At 64.7% G+C, this 16,567-nt stretch overlaps 1 protein-coding gene across 8 annotated transcripts in view; it reads left to right on the forward strand.

Annotated features, from left to right (window-relative positions):
* FBRSL1 (fibrosin like 1) overlaps window positions 1–15,751 on the forward strand; it is an 88,352-nt gene extending 72,601 nt beyond the window's left edge. For 3 of the 8 annotated variants that reach the window (XM_061168939.1, XM_061168940.1, XM_061168941.1), the window contains 15 exons: window positions 1,293–1,338; window positions 3,783–4,110; window positions 4,225–4,445; window positions 5,231–5,299; window positions 5,471–5,670; window positions 6,422–6,472; window positions 6,674–6,769; window positions 7,368–7,436; window positions 7,595–7,624; window positions 7,827–7,898; window positions 9,110–9,239; window positions 11,291–11,368; window positions 11,574–11,666; window positions 11,899–12,097; window positions 13,671–15,751. In XM_061168939.1, coding sequence (XP_061024922.1) covers window positions 1,293–1,338; window positions 3,783–4,110; window positions 4,225–4,445; window positions 5,231–5,299; window positions 5,471–5,670; window positions 6,422–6,472; window positions 6,674–6,769; window positions 7,368–7,436; window positions 7,595–7,624; window positions 7,827–7,898; window positions 9,110–9,239; window positions 11,291–11,368; window positions 11,574–11,666; window positions 11,899–12,097; window positions 13,671–14,508 — 2,520 coding nt within the window. In that variant the 3' untranslated portion in view covers window positions 14,509–15,751. Of the gene's footprint in view, window positions 1–1,292; window positions 1,339–3,782; window positions 4,111–4,224; window positions 4,446–5,230; window positions 5,671–6,421; window positions 6,473–6,673; window positions 6,770–7,367; window positions 7,437–7,594; window positions 7,625–7,826; window positions 7,899–9,109; window positions 9,240–11,290; window positions 11,369–11,573; window positions 11,667–11,898; window positions 12,098–13,670 lie in introns of all 8 variants that reach the window. The other 5 variants (XM_061168938.1, XM_061168944.1, XM_061168943.1 and 2 more) reach the window with 5 other exon arrangements.
* Window positions 15,752–16,567: the final 816 nt, after the last annotated feature.

A 16,567-nucleotide genomic window follows, 5' to 3' on the forward strand; every position in this document is an offset into this window, starting at 1 on the left:
TGGCTATTGTAAATAATGCTGCTGTGAACACGGGTGGACAGATACATGTTTGAGTTTCTGCTTTCAGTTCTCTGGACATATGCTCACAAGTGGGATTGCCGCATCATACGGTAGTTCTATGATTGATTTTTTGAGGAACCTCCGTACCATTTTCCACAGCGGCTGCGCCGTTTTCCATTCCCACCAGCAACGCACAAGGGTTCCAATTTCTCCACATTGTCCTCGCCAGCCCCGGCTGTTTTCTGTCTTTCTTGACAGTGGCCGTCCTGGGGGGAGGCCTCATGCCCTTTGGTACTCAGTCACCCCACGCCAACAGCAACCACTGTCTGCTTTCTCCCCGAGGAAGTCCACGATGGGGGCATCGGGAGACGCTGGGAGCAGAGTAGTGGTGCCCAGGGCGGGGGGAGATGCGAGGATTGGGGCAATAGCTGAAGGGCATGTGGTTTCTTTCCGGGGTGCTGAGAATGTTCTACAACAGGTGGAGGTGATGGTTGCCCACAGCTGTGTGCCTTCAGTGGGCATGTTGTATGGTACGTGAATCATATCTCAGCGAAACTGTTTTAAAACAACACCAGCTAGGGAGAAAAGGTCTGCTCAGAACAGCCTTACGGGCTTGCGGCTGTGAACCGGTGGGTGGGCCACATCCTCATCCTGACTGTCCTCACCAAGGCCCGGCGCACACGGGGGCGTCTCCCCAGGAGGGGAGAGGCCGAGCGGCCCAGGGGCCCATCAGAAACTGCCACGTTCCCTCCTGAAGTGGGTTGACCCCACTCCACCCTGGACACTCAGTGCATCATGGTGGCCGGGGTTCCCAGACCTGTGACTCAGCATGTCTGGGGCATGGCACATGGTGTCCTGCAGCCTGGGGCTGGGGGGCGCAGGCATCCCAACTCTGCTTCCCCCACCCTGCCACCTCCAGTGCCAGGCCCAGCAGAGCCCTCGGGTTCCTGGTGCCGGCTCCGCGGGTTGGCGCCCCGATTCCCAAGTCCTAGCTCCCCACCCAGCAGGGCCAGGCTGAGCCCCTGCATCGCTGCTGAGTGGGGCATCCTTGGTTCCCTGGTCACAGGCCGAATGACCTGTGTCCGAGCACTTGCAGCTGGGCCTGGGCGTGGTCACCCTCCTCCACGGGGGCTGTGGGCCCAGAAGGATGTGTTCTGCCAGGCTGGGCGGCCCTTGTGTGCGCAGAACCTGCCCAGACTTGTTTCCTGGGTGCCGGGGGCAGGGGGTGAGGGCCAGGTTCACCCCAGCCCTGTAGGTCTCTCTGGCCTCTGACCCTTCTCTCTTTCTTCCAGGCGTCTGTGGGCTCCGAGAAGCTCTTTGCCCCGGCAGCCGATAAAGGTAAGTGTGTCCCTGGGCTCCTGGCCTCTAGGAAGGGACAGGACACATTCCTGAAGTCCGTGGCAGCCCCCAAGTTAGGCTCTGTCTTGGGTTTCAGGTGCAGAGCCCCAGGCAGGAGTTGGGTGCTGTCATTTACTGAGGGATGCAGCCCGTCCCCCCGCCAACCCCCCAGGAAAACCACAAGGAAACAAGGGAAGCTGGGAACGGGGCCAGTGTCTCGGCCAGAGCTGGGCAGTTCTGGAGCGGCGGTTCCCAAAGTGGGGTCCCTGCACCGCTGGGGACCGTGAGGAGCGCACTTTCCCGGGCCCTCCCCGGGCTCACGGGCTCAGGTGCTCTGGGATGGCCAGCAGCTCCTGGCTCGGGATGCGGCCCCGCCAGCACACCCAGGCCCTGGCCAGTGACCCCCGAGTGGCATGGCGCAGGTACCCAGCATTTCACTGTCCCACAAAGCTCTTCTGGCCGACACTGCTCTGGAGGGTGGATGCCTGGCCACGGTCCCATCAAGGCCAGGATAGGCCTTTGTGACCCAGCCTGTCGGCTGTGGGCTGTGGCCGGGAAGGGGGTTTCACTGGACCCAGCACAGAGAAGGGGCCCTTTTGCTTGGAGGGCTCCCTCAGGATGTGAGCACACAGGACAGGTCTTGGGGCACCCGCAGCACCGTGGGTCCTGCTGGCCTGGTAGCTGGGCACGGCCTCTACGTGCCTTGAACTCAAGAAGCCCCTTCCTCAAGTCAGAGCATTGCAGCCGAGCAGACACCTGCTGGGGAGTCTGGGTAAGGCGGCCCACCAGAGGCTCCGAGGAGCCAGGCATGCTCAGCTGGCATTTCAGACGGAATTAACGTAGGGTGTATCAGTTTCAACAAATGACCACAAACCGCGTGGCTTGAAACAACAGACATTCACCTGCTCACGGTTCTGGAGATCAGAAATCTGGAGTCAAGTGTGCGCAGGGCTGCGCTCCCTCCAGAGGCTCCAGGGGAGGGGTGCCTCCGGCCTCTTCCAGCTCCTGGTATTGCCTGCAAACCTGGGCATCCCTGGGCTTCTGGCTGCATCCTTCCCATCTCTGCCTCCGCCTTCATGAGGCCTCTTCCTCTTCTGTCCCTTACAAGGACACCGTCACTGGATTTAGGGCCCACCCGATTCCAAGCTGATCTCATCTTGAGATTCTTAGCTTGATTACGGCTGCAAAGACCCTTTTTCCAAATAAGGTCACAGTCACAGTCACAGGTTTGGAGGTTATGATTCAGCAGAGTTCAGGGAACTCTGGGCTTTGAGGTATCCAGAGAGGTGGCGGGGGGGCGGGGGAGGGGTGATGAGTAGCAGTGCTTTTCCAGTGGCAGGAGGCTCTAGAAGGTTCCAGGTGTCTCCAGAAGGGCTGGGGCACTGGTGGCACACGTGGGGTCACGTCCAGGTCTGCATGGCCCATGCCTGCCTCTTTCCATCCTGATGGCTGCTCTTACTTTGTGAGGGCCTCGTGTGGAGATGTGAGAGAGACAGGAGGGGAGAAAGGGCTAGCGTCCCTGGGCAGCTGTGAGCAGCAAGTGGGCTGAAGCCAGTGGCCCTCTGTTCCTGTCCTTGTTGCAGGAGTGGTGGCAGTGGCCTCCTCTGTAGGTGCGTCCCTAAGCAAACAGACCCAAGGCAGAGGGAGGTGTCGCCCTAGGGAAGGAGACTTCCCAGAGGCTCCAGACCTCTCACCTCTCTGCCAGCCTGGGTCACACTGCCCTGCAGCCGCAGGGGAGTCTGTGGCCAGCTCTTCACTCAGCGTGGCAGCCACGGGGTCAGCCCGCAGCCCAGCGACCTGAATTGCCACTCCTCCTGGGGACTGGGGTGCTGTCCTCTGCCTGGCCGCTGGGTGTGTGACCTGAGGCCTCCCTTGTAGCAGTTTCAGAAGGAGGGTCTCAAGTGAGCAGGCGGCTGGCTGGAGCTCATGGCCCAAGGGCAGGCCCGCAGCTCCGAGGGGAGCAGAGGCTCTGGGCGGTGAAGAGGGGGGCAGTGTTGGCCCGCAGCAGCTTCCTCCCGACAGACCAGGCAAGGCTTGTCATCCGGAAGTCTGCCCCAGGGCAAGGGCCCACAGAGGGCTTAGGCCAGGGGTCACCCGGGTGGGTCCAGAAGGAGCAGCCGCTAGCACAAGTGAAGCTCCTGCCGGAGGAAGGAAGGGCGACAGAATGAGCTGGGAGCCCAGAGCCCTGCCTGGCCCGGCTCCCTCGTGCACCTCGGTCTCCTTCTGTAAAATGGGGCCGGGACAGTCCCTGCGCTGGGATCTCCGTGGGCAGGAGGTGCAGGACACTCCCTGCGGGTCGGCCCTCGGGGCAGGTAGCCCGGGGGACGGGGGTACCGAGGTGTTGTGGGCAGGAGCTCCGCGCCGCGTGTCTCCCCGTCGGAAACAGCCCTGGATGGCATTCAGTGAGCCAGGACCCCGGCTCACTCCGGCCCCTCTCTCCGCAGGACCCACGCTGGGCGAGAAGTCCGAGGCCAAGGCCGGGGCGGCGCTCAAAGTCTCGGGCCTGGAGCGCAGCCGCGAGCTGAGCACCGAGCCGCCCTTCCTACCCCCTGTGCGCAGCCCCGCGCCGGTCCTGCCCTCCGCCGGCCCCGCGCCCGGCGCCCCGTCCAGCCCACCCGTCAAGAAGGAAGCCCCGGCCCTGCCCCGCCTCACGCCGCAGCCGCCGCCCGCGCCCCTGCAGACCCGGGCTCCGCTCCCGACGCACGTGCCTCTCCCCCCGGGCGCCTTCCCGGGCCCCGGCGCCGCAGCGCACAACGGCCTGCACAGCCTCAGGTGGGCACGCGGCGGGGCCCGCGCAGCCGCAGGGGGGTGCGGGGCGGGGCCTGCGCAGGCGCAGGGGGGCGCGGGGCGCGCGGCCGGCCGGGCACTGAGCGCCCCTCCCTGCAGCAGGAGCAGCAGCGCCAGCAGCGGCGCCAGCCTGGGGCTCGCGAAGCACGCGTCCCTGTCGCCTCACGGGCCGGGCCCCCACCTCTCTACCTCACACTTGGCGCTCCGCTCGCAGGCCCAGCACCAGCACCACGCGGCGGCCATGTTCGCCGCGCCCCCGACACTGCCCCCGCCCCCGGCGCTGCCGGCCAACAGCCTGGTCATCCCAGGACACCCCGCCGGTAGGTCCGGGCGCCGTTGGTGGGGCAGCGGGGTCACTGTTCTCCTGCACTCTCGGACCCTAACCCTCGGGGGGAGGGACGCGGCCCCTGGGGAGGGGGCCAGCCCCCGAGGTCTGTATCCTTAGTGATCACCTGGCCCTCCAGACCCCACCCAGCTGGATGGCAGCCCCCCGGCAGCCCATAGCGCTAGCAGGCCACCTTGCCCAGGGCAGAGGAAGCTTCCTGTTAGGGCCTCGGTTGTGTGTGCGCACACACGCACACACACACACAGAGGTACAGGTGCTCACACATGCGTACACGGACACACACATCCCTTGCTCCATTCTGAGTCCTTGCTAGGCCTGGTCAGGCAGTCTGGGGCAGGGAGTTGGTGAAACCTGGAGCTGCTCCGTGGTCATGGCAGTGAGGGCTCCCAGGGCCTGCCGTGGCTCTTCCCATCCACCGTCCCTGGGCTGCTGGGGGGGCGGGGGAGGGGGGAGGGTTGAATTGTGGAGGAGAGGGGCCCCAGGTGAACAGCAGCTGGCCTTGCCCAGCCTGGCCTCTCCCTCCCTGCCTGATTCCAGCAGGGGCCCCCTCACGGCCAAATCTTAGGCCACTAAGGATTTCTCTGTGGGTCTCCAATTTTTTTCTAAAATCTTGTCGGCCTAGCTTGGGTTGGGGGCAGCTCAGTGCCCCAGGATGGGACCAGGACACTGGTCTGGGGGTGCTGGGACGGGCAGGGCTCCCCTTCAGGGCTGTCTCCGGGGGCTCCCAGGGTGGCTCACGGTGTTCTCTCTTGCCTTTAGATGCCAGCCTGTTGATCTCATTCAGCCAGCCAATCATGTATTGCCAGCCTCATTCGGGGATTCTGATTGGTACTTGGTCACAGGCACCTCTCTTACCTCCACCCTGGGGCCCGCACGTAGCGAGCGGCCACCACGGCTTGGCCTGCCGAAACCGGGAGTGCCAGCAGGTGACTATCCGCCTCGCCCCGCCGGGAGCCCGCGGCCGACGTGCCTCTCTGTCTCTCTCTTTTTCTCTTGTAGATCACGAGCTGCTCAGGCAAGAGCTGAACGCGCGTTTTCTGGTCCAGAGCGCCCCCCTGGGCCCGGGAGCTCTGCTGCGGGCGGAGTTCCACCAGCACCAACACACACACCAGCACACACACCAGCACCAACACACATTCGCCCCCTTCCCTGCCGGGCCGCCCCCGACGCCGCTCCTGCCGCCCGCCGCACCCCCGCCGGTGCGTAGGCTGCGTGCCGGCGGGCGGGCGGGCGGGGGCGGCCCGGGCGCGGGACACGCAGCAGGCACACGCAGACGCTCTCTGCACGCATGCAGGCTGACACCATCCCCTTCCGTCTGGCTGTCCGTCCAGCGCCTCCTCTCGTCCCCCCCCCCCCCGCCCCGCCCCGCCCCGGGTCACGCCATGAGGTTCCCCATCCTGAGCCATTCTTTCGGGCTTGGGGAGCACCGCGTGTCCACACGGCCGTGGGGCCAGTTGCACCCACGTGGGGTCCTCAGTGTCTCCGCTGGCAGCAGGGCGGCAGGTCCGGAGGCCCGACAGGACTGAGGGGCCACGGGAGCCAGGACTCTTCCCATGTTCCTGGTCCTCGAGGTCTCATCCCCTGAGCCAGCTGTTGTGGGGCAGAGTCCCCTCTGCTCCCACCTAGCTTTGCTTTGTCACTGACTAGTCTGCCAGTGGCCTAGGTGTGTCCTGCAGCCTAACCACCAGCCTTGGGCTCCATGCTCTCCCCCCCCCGCCCCCCCAGTCATGGCCACAGACACCAGATGGGCGAGTCTGCGCTTCCCGTGCAGGGACCACTAGAACAGGGAAGGCCAAAGGGCAGCACCCTCGGGGAGCCTAGGGGACAGCTGGCTGAAGGCCACCAGCCTCACTCTGGCCACTGCCTGGCCCGAGGGCGTGGGTGGGTGCTTGGCCAGCGGAGGGTGTCCACGTGGACGGAGGCCTCACTCTCTGCCTCCTTCCCTTCCAGTTTGACAAGTACACGCCCAAGCTGGACAGTCCCTACTTCCGACATTCCAACGTGAGTGTCCCTGCGCGCTCTGGGCTCTCCAGGCAGGGTGAGGGGTGTGGAGGGTGGCGGGGCTGTGCAGTCTCCGTGTAGCCTCCCACCCAGCGCAGGGGTGACGGAGTGGGGACCAGAGGGCTGGGCCCAGCGTCCCTGCCCTGGACGTCCAAGCATCCGGCGAGGCCCCTGGAATGCTCCTCCCGCCTTCTTTTGCAGTTTTTCCCGCCCTTCCCTCCAGCCGTCCCAGGACTGCCCGCCCTGCTCCCACACCCAGGTCCCTTTGGATCCCTGCAGGGTGCTTTTCAGCCCAAGGTACCAGCTGCTCCCAGGAGGGGGGTGGGCACTGTGGGTGGGGTCTGCAGGACCGCCGCCGCCCCCCCCCCCCACAGCCAGCCCTTCCCTTCCCGGGGCAGCTCCAGCCGCCTCGCACGTGGTTGTGTGTGTCGGGATCCCGGGTGGCCCCCAAGGGGTCTTCACCTCAGTGCAGAACATCCTGACCCTTGGTGGGGCCCTCTGTGCCCCACGGGGCCGGGAGAGCCTGGCTTCACTCGTTCTCACCTCTCCCGCTGGCAGCGCTTGGGGTTGGGGGTGGGAGGCGCAGCACAGCAGCGGGGTCTGGCTGGCAGCAGCACGGGGCCATCCTCGCTGCAGGAGGCCCGGGCAGGAAGCACCCCCTGAGGCCCCAGGACCAGGGACGGGGCTTGCTCTGCTCACCTTCCCTGAAGCGGGGCTGCCTTGACCCTTGGGGAAGACCCTGGCCCAGGCACGTCGGTCAAGAGCCTTTTCAGAGACCTCTGGGCAGGATATGGTGGGAGGCCAGGCCGCCCCTGGGTGGCGCCTGGGGGGTCTCGTGCCGCCTGGGCGTGCGGCCTGCAAAGTCGTCTCGTGCCCTGTCCCTCTCTCCCCTCAGACTTCAAACCCACTCGAGCTAACAGGCCAGGCCAGTGCTGTTCACACCCTCCTACAGAAAGCCCCCGGGGTAGGTGGCAGCGGTGCCCGTGCCTCCCTCCTTCCCTGGCGGGCATTCCCGCCAGAGTGGCCCCTCGTGGAGGCCCACATAGTGCTCTCCCCCCGACCCCCCGGGGCTGGGCTGCTTGCAGAGCCTGGGTCTAATGTTTCTTCCTGTGTCGATGGCAGGTGTCAGACCCGTACCGGACAGCAGTCAGGGTGAGTGTGTGTATGCCTGCTTGCCTCACCTTGGGAGGAAGGGGTCTGGCGGGACCTCAGGGGAGGTCCAAGGCCAGGGAGGACTCTGGGTGCCTCTTGAGTGGCCACAGGGGTGCGCTGTGACAGCAGGAATCTGGCGGGGGGTGGGGGGAGCAAGGGGGTCCTGGCCTCAAAGCTGAGCCCGTCACCCGCCCTGTCGCAGAAGCCCGGGAAGTGGTGTGCCGTGCACGTGCAGATCGCCTGGCAGATCTACCACCATCAGCAGAAGATAAAGGTGAGCCTGACTGCTCATCCTGCGGCCAGGCCCGCGGCTCAGAGGGTGCCCCTCGCCCAGGCGCTGTGCCGGGCTGTGAGGGGTCGGAGCTGGGGAGGGGACAGGACAGCAGTGTGTGGGGAACTCAAGGCCACTTCCCACCTGGTCACCCAGGGTGACACAGGCAGGGGTTTGGGAGGCGCTGACCCTGCGGGCCTCCCCACCATCAGTCGAGTCCTCCTAGCGGGCCTTCGGCCCTGCCCCCTTCTTCCCCCCCAGGTGTCTATTAGCACTTGGGCCTGCTGTGTGCCTGGGTTTTTAGCCAGGGGCAAAGACAACCAAAAGTGCTCACGGAGCCTGCGTGCTCCTGGGGGGGGGACAGGTGGTGAACAGGAACCCAGCTCGAGGCCGTCCCCCTCCCGGCAGGTGGTGCCAGGCGCCCTGGCCGAGCGACGCAGGGAAGTGGGAGACCTGGGGACCCACGGCTGGGGCAATGGGCCGGGGCGCTGAGGGGGCCAGGACGGGACCCTGCCCTCATATCGCAGAAGGGTCTCCGTGCTCTCATCTGCCATCTCAGATAACACATTACCCCACACACAATATCTTTAACTCATCACGTCCTAAATATGCTACAAAGGACCAGTCACAGAAAGGGATTTATGACAGATTATTGTGCGTTTCAACATGCAGATGCTCGGACAGGGCCACCTAGAAGGCACAGTGAAGGAGGTGGGCAGGGCCCCCAGCTAGGACCCAAGCACCCGCTCTGTCGCTGCCATCTCGGCAGGTAGAACTCACCTAGCCCCATGCCTCCTGCGGCCCTTGTGACCCAGGGACTGGCTTCATAGTTTTGTTTAACTTTAATAAATTTGAATTTAATACTGAAGCTAAATTTAGTCATTGGAAAACTGGAACGACTTGCGTATGGGAATGCTTTTCCAGCCTAATTTTACAAAATGTAGAAGTATTTCCGGTGAAAATGTAGCATCCAAATTGAGATGTGTTTTAAATGTAAACACACCAGCTTTCAAAAAGCGCATGAAAAGGAGTGAAACACCTCAATCAGGAACTTATGTCATCACACATGGCGTTCAGTTATCCTGCGTCCGCTGAAACGTCGTCAGGATAAATCTTACCTGTCTCTCCGCCCGCTGGGCAAGGCCAGCGGAGCAGGTGGCGTCCCACCTTGCTGTCAGCTCACTGGCAGCCCCTGCGCACACTCTGTCCTGCAGATGCAGCTGGGCCCTCACAAACTGGACGCGGGCGCCAAGCTGGACTTGTTCAGCAGACCCCCCGCCCCGGGTGTGTTCGCCGGATTCCACTACCCGCAGGACCTGGCCCGGCCCCTCCTCTCCAGCTCAGGTAAGGCGGCCCGGCCCGTGGGCGCTGGGGGCTCAGCCACCATGCAGGCCAGGGGGCGGCCGGGCGGAGGCGTTCTCGCCTTTTCCCTCCGGCTGCTCGGGCAGCGTTCTTGTTTCTCTGGCCGTAGCCGGAGGGGTCTGGCAGCCCTGCCCTCCTCGAGCTTCTCCCCCCGCGGAGACTTCCCCCCCGCTGACCTGAGCCCCGCATTGACTCTGGCCAGGATGCCCTCCTCTCTGGGGCGTCCTTCCCGATGTCCCTCCCAGGAAGGGTCTGGCTTTTCTCCGAAAGGTGGGAAACGGTTCCCAGAACCCCTGTGCTCGCCCCCGCCAGCAGCCGCGCCACAGCCTTGCTGTGTCAGGGTCCCTGGGACTACCCCCAGGCTCGCAGTGCTCCCAGGACTCAGCACAAGTCACACTCCAGCCCTGGCTGTATGCACTGCAGCCGAGGGACACACAGCAGTCGGCAAGGAGGGGGGGGGCTGGAAATGGGCGGGTGCCTCCTGAGCACTGCCCCGAGGGGCCCCAGGACGCCGTTCATTCCCCAGCGCGGAGCCGTGACAGCAGGGCGAGGTGCTGTCTCCCAGGGAAGCTCGTGGAGACCCAGCGCCCAGGGTTCTTACTGGGGGCCGTTCACGGAGGCAGCTCTGCCTGCATGGACCAAAACCCGGACTCCCAGAAGGAAAGCAGGTGCTCGGCACAGACCACCTTGTTTGCACAAGCAACCTGAGTGCCCGTGAGGCCTTCCTATCAGAGGGAGGCGAGAAACCTCCTGGCACCCGAGTTCCCAGACGCCGGCCGAGGGCAGCCGAGCAGCAGGCCTTTCTGAGGTCAGCGGCCTTGAGCCCTCGCGCCGGGGCTGCTGCTGCTTCCTCCCCAGCTGCCAGGCCCTCAAAGGACGTCACCTCCTCAGAGAGCCCTCCCTGACTGTTGCTCGGACACCTCCCCCCGCCCTCCTCCGAGCTCATGTATGCTCACCCCCACCCGCTGCCCCTTGCACGTGGACACGTGGTCCATGCGGGCAGCCCGTCGGCACACTGGCGTGATGGGTGTGGATGGGGTCATGCTGGCTGGCCTGGTGAGCATGGCGCCTCTTCCCAGCCCCGGCTCCACTGCCCTGATGGCTTCCAGACCCCAGCCAGGCGTCAGGGCCCCTCAGAAAGCAGAGGGCCTCCCATCTGGGCCAGAGCTCACAGGCTGTGGCCTGGGCCCCTGTGCTCCGCACCCACCCATGGCCTCATCGATACACCATCCTCTTTAGCTCTGGGGCCAGCTGTTTTCCTAACTTCTTTGACTCAGGGTCACTTGGAGGTGAGGTCAAGTTTCTAGTTGGGAGCTCTCTGGGAGCTAGAACCTGCGTGTGTCTGGGTGGAGGAGCCCACCGGTGATGCACACAGGAGCGCACCACTGTTGGGGTCCCCACAGGTGCAGGGAGCTGGAGGGACACGAGGGGGCGCCCATGTCACTGGTCTCGCCAGGCACTCACCTCTAGGCTACGGGGCGGGGCACCCTAAGGAGCAGAGTTGGCCCCTGACTCAACAGCCCCGTCTCCAGACTGGGCCCACCGTCTGCCCTCCAGGTTCGGTCCTGGGGGGCGTCCAGGGAGCCAGGGCTGTTGCCACCGTGACGCTTGTGAGCTGTGGCCTGCAGCCAGGGGACGCCGCAGGAGGAGCTGCGGCCTCTGGCAGCTGTGACTCGGGCCAGTGTCCGTCAGCACCCAGGCCGCACCTAACCGCACCCACTGTTAGGTGACCGGGGCTGTAGCTCTGGTTGGAAACTCCAGGGCCGCTGGCTTCGGGAGAGCCTCCTGAAGGCTCAATCGCAGGCCGTTCCTCTGCCCTTTTTCCTCTGGGGGCTCTACTGCTGTCAGCACCTGCCTCCCTGCTCCGCCCCCTCGGGGTCTTCCAGGCTCCAGGGAGGTGAAGGCCCACCTCCTACCTGGTCACGTGCTTGGAGTGGGAGGAGCAGCCATCCAGGGGGCACCCACCCTTGGAAGGAGCCACAGCCGAGGCCCCAGGTGCCCTCCGGCCTCCATCAACCTGTCCCCCTCCCCAGGTGCTGCCCATCCCACCACCAACCCGTTCGGACCCTCAGCCCACCCTGGCAGCTTCCTGCCCACTGGTCACTTGACAGGTAGGTGTCCCTTGAGGTCCGTGCCGTCTGGCTGGCCTGTGCTGACCTCAGGGCTGGGGGGATGCAGGTGGGTGGGGAGATGACCTCAAGAACCCAGGTACCCCTCAGATTGTAGAGGTGGCACCTGCCAGGTTCGGGAGCCACGGGGTGGGGGGGAGGGTCCGGTGCGCACGTGGAGGCCCCTGAGCCCTCGTTGCCCCCACAGACCCTTTCAGCAGATCAAGCACCTTCGCGGGCTTGGGGAGCCTGGGCAGCCTGGGCAGCAACGCCTTCGGAGGCCTGGGCAGCCACGCGCTGAGTGAGTGACCGCGCCCCCTGCTCTCCCCGCGCATGCGCCCTCACTTCGCGCATGGGCACGCACCTTGTTCTCCGCGCGCGCCTGCGCGGGCCCGGGCCGCCCTGACGCCGGCCGCGCGGACCCCCTTCGCCGCCTCCCTGGGGCACGTGTGGGTCTGAGGTCGGGAATCTCCGTGCGTGTGCGCCTCCCTGGCAACCCGGCCTCACGCTCCCACTGCCACCCATCCCCCCAGCTCCCGGTGGCGGCCTCTTTGCCCCCAAGGAGGGCCCCACGTTGCACGGCCTGCCCAGCCCCCGCGAGGCCTGGAATCGGCTGCACCGGGCGCCGCCCTCCTTCCCCACACCACCCCCGTGGCCTAAGCCTGTAGACGCCGAGCGGGTCTCAGCCCTGACCAACCACGACAGAGAGCTGGACAAGAGCAGGGAGGAGCGGTGAGTGGGGCCCCCTCCGCTCCCCCATCCTGCCGGCTTCCCGCCCCCACATACCCTAGGCAGCTCCGCCGAGCCCCGGGTACCCGCCCGCGGGGCACGCTGAGCTCTGCCTTCAGTCTCCTTGGTTGGGAGGGTGTGAAGTCTGCACCCTCAGGGCCGGGAAAGACTAGGGGAAGGGGGCCCCCATACCCAAGCACCTTCCATTCTGCCCGCACGGAGGGCTCTTGTTGGCGTAGAGTCTGGGCAAGCACCATGCAGGGCGGGGGTGCACTCCCTCCGAGGCCCTGGCGGGGACCGTGGGCTTGTGGACCACAGCGGGGCCTCGAGGAAGCTCAGATCAGCAGGGCAGAGAATGCCGTTGCACGCTGCAGGGGGCTGCTGAGCCACCAGGGGGACCGAGTCTGGGAGGTACACCTGTGGGCAGGTGGAGGGAGGCTGAACTTGTGCGTGCTCCCCTGCCCCCAGCTCCATGGGCCGCAGAGCTAGGCCAGGGCAGGGGAGGTGGGAGCCACCTTCTCAGGTCAGCGGCAGAGGCTGGGACTTGAGTGTTCTTGAGGAGCCGTGGCCCGCCACGTGGATAGGAGCAGAGGAGGGCTCTCTATCCGGCCCTTCCACCCAGGTCCTGAATTTGGGGCACTTCACTCATGGGCACTGCTGCGTGCCAGGCACTGGGTGCACAGGGTGGAGGTTGAGAGCGAGGAGGCGACCTAGAATCAGCCTAGAAGGCGGTGGGGATGTGTGTCGCCGGACCCAGGAAGGGTGCCAGGGAGCAGCCCAGGGCCTGCCCGCATCCTACAGCCAGCACTGTCACCACAGAGGATCAGGAGCCCGGGGAGTTGCAGGTCCCCCATGGGGACCTCAGGGTCGAGTGGGTGGGGCTCAAGTAGGGTGATGGTGGCCAGGTGCAGCACTGAGGGTTGGGCAGGGGGCTGGGGGACCTGGGGACTCCCAAGGGGAAAAGGAGCCTCGGATCTGACCTACTGAAGCCCAGCTGCCCTCGCAGCCCCTCATCAAGGTGGGGGCCGTGCCCACTGTGCTCCCAGCTCAGAGGCAAAGGACTGTATAAAGTACAGGGTGGCGCCTCGGGTGAGAACCAGCCTGCGATGGGGCGGGCGGAACTGTGGTGACCGCAGCCAGGCCACACACTGCCCACGAGGAAGGAGTTGCAGGACCCTGTCCCTGCAGCGGATCTGGGGCCTGGGTGGAACTGCCCTACGTTCCTCACTGAAGGACTTGTCCTGGCTCAGGGGCTCAGCAGTCTGGGTCCCCGTGGAGCATTCTGCGGTTCTGCTGCAAAGTCCGTCTCCGTGGTGCTTGTGGAGGGGAGACGGTCGTGGGGTAACCCGCATGGGGATGTGGGTTGTGGTCGCCGCGTGTGTACGGGGTGCCACTAGCAGTGATTCCACGGGAGCCCGGGGTGCTAAGCGTACCCCACACGCATGCACGCAAGGACCCTGAGGTCACTACGGTGGGCAGTGGCCTCGCCGCGTTGAGGTGGGAGCTTGGTGTCAGGGAAGCTCGCTGCACGGTGTCCCGCCAGGCTGAGGAGGGCTCTCTGTCTTGTTGCTCCCAGGGATCTCCTGGAGAAGACACGCCTGCTGAGCCGGACCTCGCCCGCGGCCGCTGTGGGCCACCCGGGCAGCGGCCTCCTGCTCCGCGGCCAGGGCGAGCCGGGCCGGCCCGGGGTTCCTGCCGAGCGCGAGGCCGAGCCCCGCGTCAAGGAGAGCCGCTCCCCGGCCCGGGAGGACAGCGCCAAGCCCAGCAAGGCGGCCCTGGGGGACGGCCTGCGCCTGGCTGGCCTCCTGGGCCGTGAGCCGGCGAAGCCGCTCGAGGCGGCGGCCGAGCGGCCCCAGAGCGACGTGAAGGTCAAGGAGGAGCGCGGGGAGGACGGCGACGCGCCCCCGCAGCCTGGCCCGGGCCCCGCGGGCCGCGACCGCCCAGCTTTCGCCTGGGAGCCGCTGCGGGAGGCCTACCGCGGCCCGGAGCCGCCCCGCCGCGCCCCGCTCGCCCCGGGCCCCGCCGCCCTCCTCGAGCCGCCCGAGCGCCCCTACCGCGACCGCGAGCCGCACGACTACAGCCCCGAGCGCTTGCGGGAGGCGCGCCGCGACGAGCTGGAGCGCACCCGGGCCGCGCACTTGGACGGCACGGCGCTGCTGCCCGCGCTGGGCGCCCTGCACTACCCACGCCTCGCGCCCGCCGCCGCCGCCACGCTGCACAACGGGCTCCTGGCGCGGACCCCGCCGGCCGCCGCTGCCTCGCTCGGCGCGCCGCCCCCGCTGGTGGCCGCGGCCGGGCCCCCCACGCCCCCGGGGCCGCCGCGGAGCAGGACTACGCCGCTCGGGGCCCGCGCGCCCGGCGAGGCCCGCGACTACTCCCCGTCGCGCAACCCCCAGGAGGTGGAGGCGCGGTAGTGGCCGCGGTGCCGCGCCCGCCGCGTGTGCGGAGGCTCCTCCACGAACGAACGCACTGCTGTCGACTAACCTAAACGTCTGTTTCTAGAACTTAAGCACAGTTCCATCGGCCCTGGGGCGATGCTCGCTCTTCCACTCGCAGCCCGTGGAGTCGGGGGTGTCATACACAGCTTTTCTGGGGGTGATCTTTAGTTTTCCGAGCTTGAGATAAGGCTACTGGAAAAAAAATTCAAGTTTGTACCTTTTTTCCCACAGGTGAGAAGCGTTTTTAATAGATTTGTATTTTTTTCAACTTTGTGCTCTTTAGACATTTAAATGAAACAAAAAAGAGACTTTTGCTTTATAACTTTTAGTTTGGTTTTGCGATTTAATGGCCTCAGAGCCCCAGGGGGTTTTTTTGTCTTATTTATGGAGAAGAAAACGGTCATTTTGTCCAGCGCACTGTGAGGTCCCCACTCAGGCCCGGCCCTGGCCCTCCCTTGGTACTTGGAACCGAAGTTACAGATATATATTAGGATAATTAATAATGTACAAAACTTTATTTGCCTTATTATGCAGAAGTGTAAAAGGGTTTCTTTTTCGGTTTGTTTTTTTTAAAAAAAAACACAAACTGTAAATAGTCTGTTAATATAAATATATGATGTTATTAAATTCTTAACCTAGGTAGACTTTATAAAAACAGTTTCTAGAAACTCCTCTGGTTATCTGTTTAACATGGTCACAAAAACCCACCCGCTGTCAGTTGGAAATGCCCTCAGACATTTAACTGCAGCAGCGTCCTTCAACTATGCAAGCGGTCAGGGCGGCCGGGCCGCCGGGGGGACCACGGAGCGGCCCTGGGACGTGTGTGCGCCTTGTGCTGACTGCGGTGTCCTCGGGATCCACCCCAGACAAGTAGGGTTTGGGAGGTGAAAAGGCTAAAGGCACAAAAGAAATAACTTCTGTCTCTTCTCACGGAGGACATCAGCAGACGTTTGTCTCATGTTTTCCCACCGGCCAAGGCCTTGGCATGATTTCCTTTTGGTTTCAGTCTTACTTTCATAACCCCGTGAATGTCACCATGCCCTGTCGTTAGCGTACCTTGTTTCCTGGCATCCACACCTGTGTCCTTGGCGTGTGAGCCTTGGTTCGGCCATCTGTAGCTGTTTGCTTTGTTCGATTCTGTATCTTCAACCCCATGTTTCCACTGTAGACTCCGGTTATTTTAAACATTCTGTTCTCACATCAACCAATGAAGGTAAATACAGCCTTGATTTTGGATGGACAGGTGGTTGAGTGTTTTGTGGGGCTTTGTGACAGCTGGGGGTCGCGCACCCACCCTCAGTTCCTTCCCGCACCCTGGCTGCTACCACCACCAGGGCTGCCCAGTGGAGCGCCGTCCTCATCCTCGTCACCAGCCTCACCTCACCCCACTCCCCCAGGCCGTTCCGTTCCCCCTGGGCCGTTCAGGCTCCTCCCTCTGACCTTTGCCTGGCACCTCTAGCTTGGCCTTCAACTCTGCTCTGGTCACGTGGTCCCCACCCTGTCATCTGCCACATCGCCCCTGTATGGAACTTGTCCGCTGGGTTGGTCTTCTCTGTGCATTGGCTGTCGGGGTGCACGTCCTGGGCGGGGCGGGCCTTGCCCCCCGCTGCCCCAGCAGAGCACGTGGCGGCTGTTGGAGAGGGGAGAGCTCAGGAAGGAGGGGAGCAGGGGCACAGCTGGCTGCCGCCACCTGCTGGAGGATAAGGACGAGGGGGCGCCTGCCCTGCAGTGGGGACCGCAGCTACTTGCGCTGAGCACTGGGCCCTTACCCCTGCCCTGGCCGTGGTTTAGAAATGGGGCCCTGGCACTGTACCCCAAGTAGATTGGCCTCCTTGGGTGAGCAGCCAGGGCCTAAGCAGGGCCTCTGAGCCCATGACGGTCCCCATGGAGAGTTGGGGGTGCCCTTCATCCCCAGGGACAAGCTGGTCACCGTTGCGCCCTGGAGCACCAGCCAGGGGCTTCTCCAAAGGGGTTTGGTTCCCGGGGACCAGCCCCACCAGGCCGCAGTGCCTTCCTCTCGCACTCCTTGGTTTTC

Source organism: Eubalaena glacialis, chromosome 15 (genome assembly GCF_028564815.1).
Source record: "Eubalaena glacialis isolate mEubGla1 chromosome 15, mEubGla1.1.hap2.+ XY, whole genome shotgun sequence".
NCBI classification, from domain to species: domain Eukaryota; kingdom Metazoa; phylum Chordata; class Mammalia; order Artiodactyla; family Balaenidae; genus Eubalaena; species Eubalaena glacialis.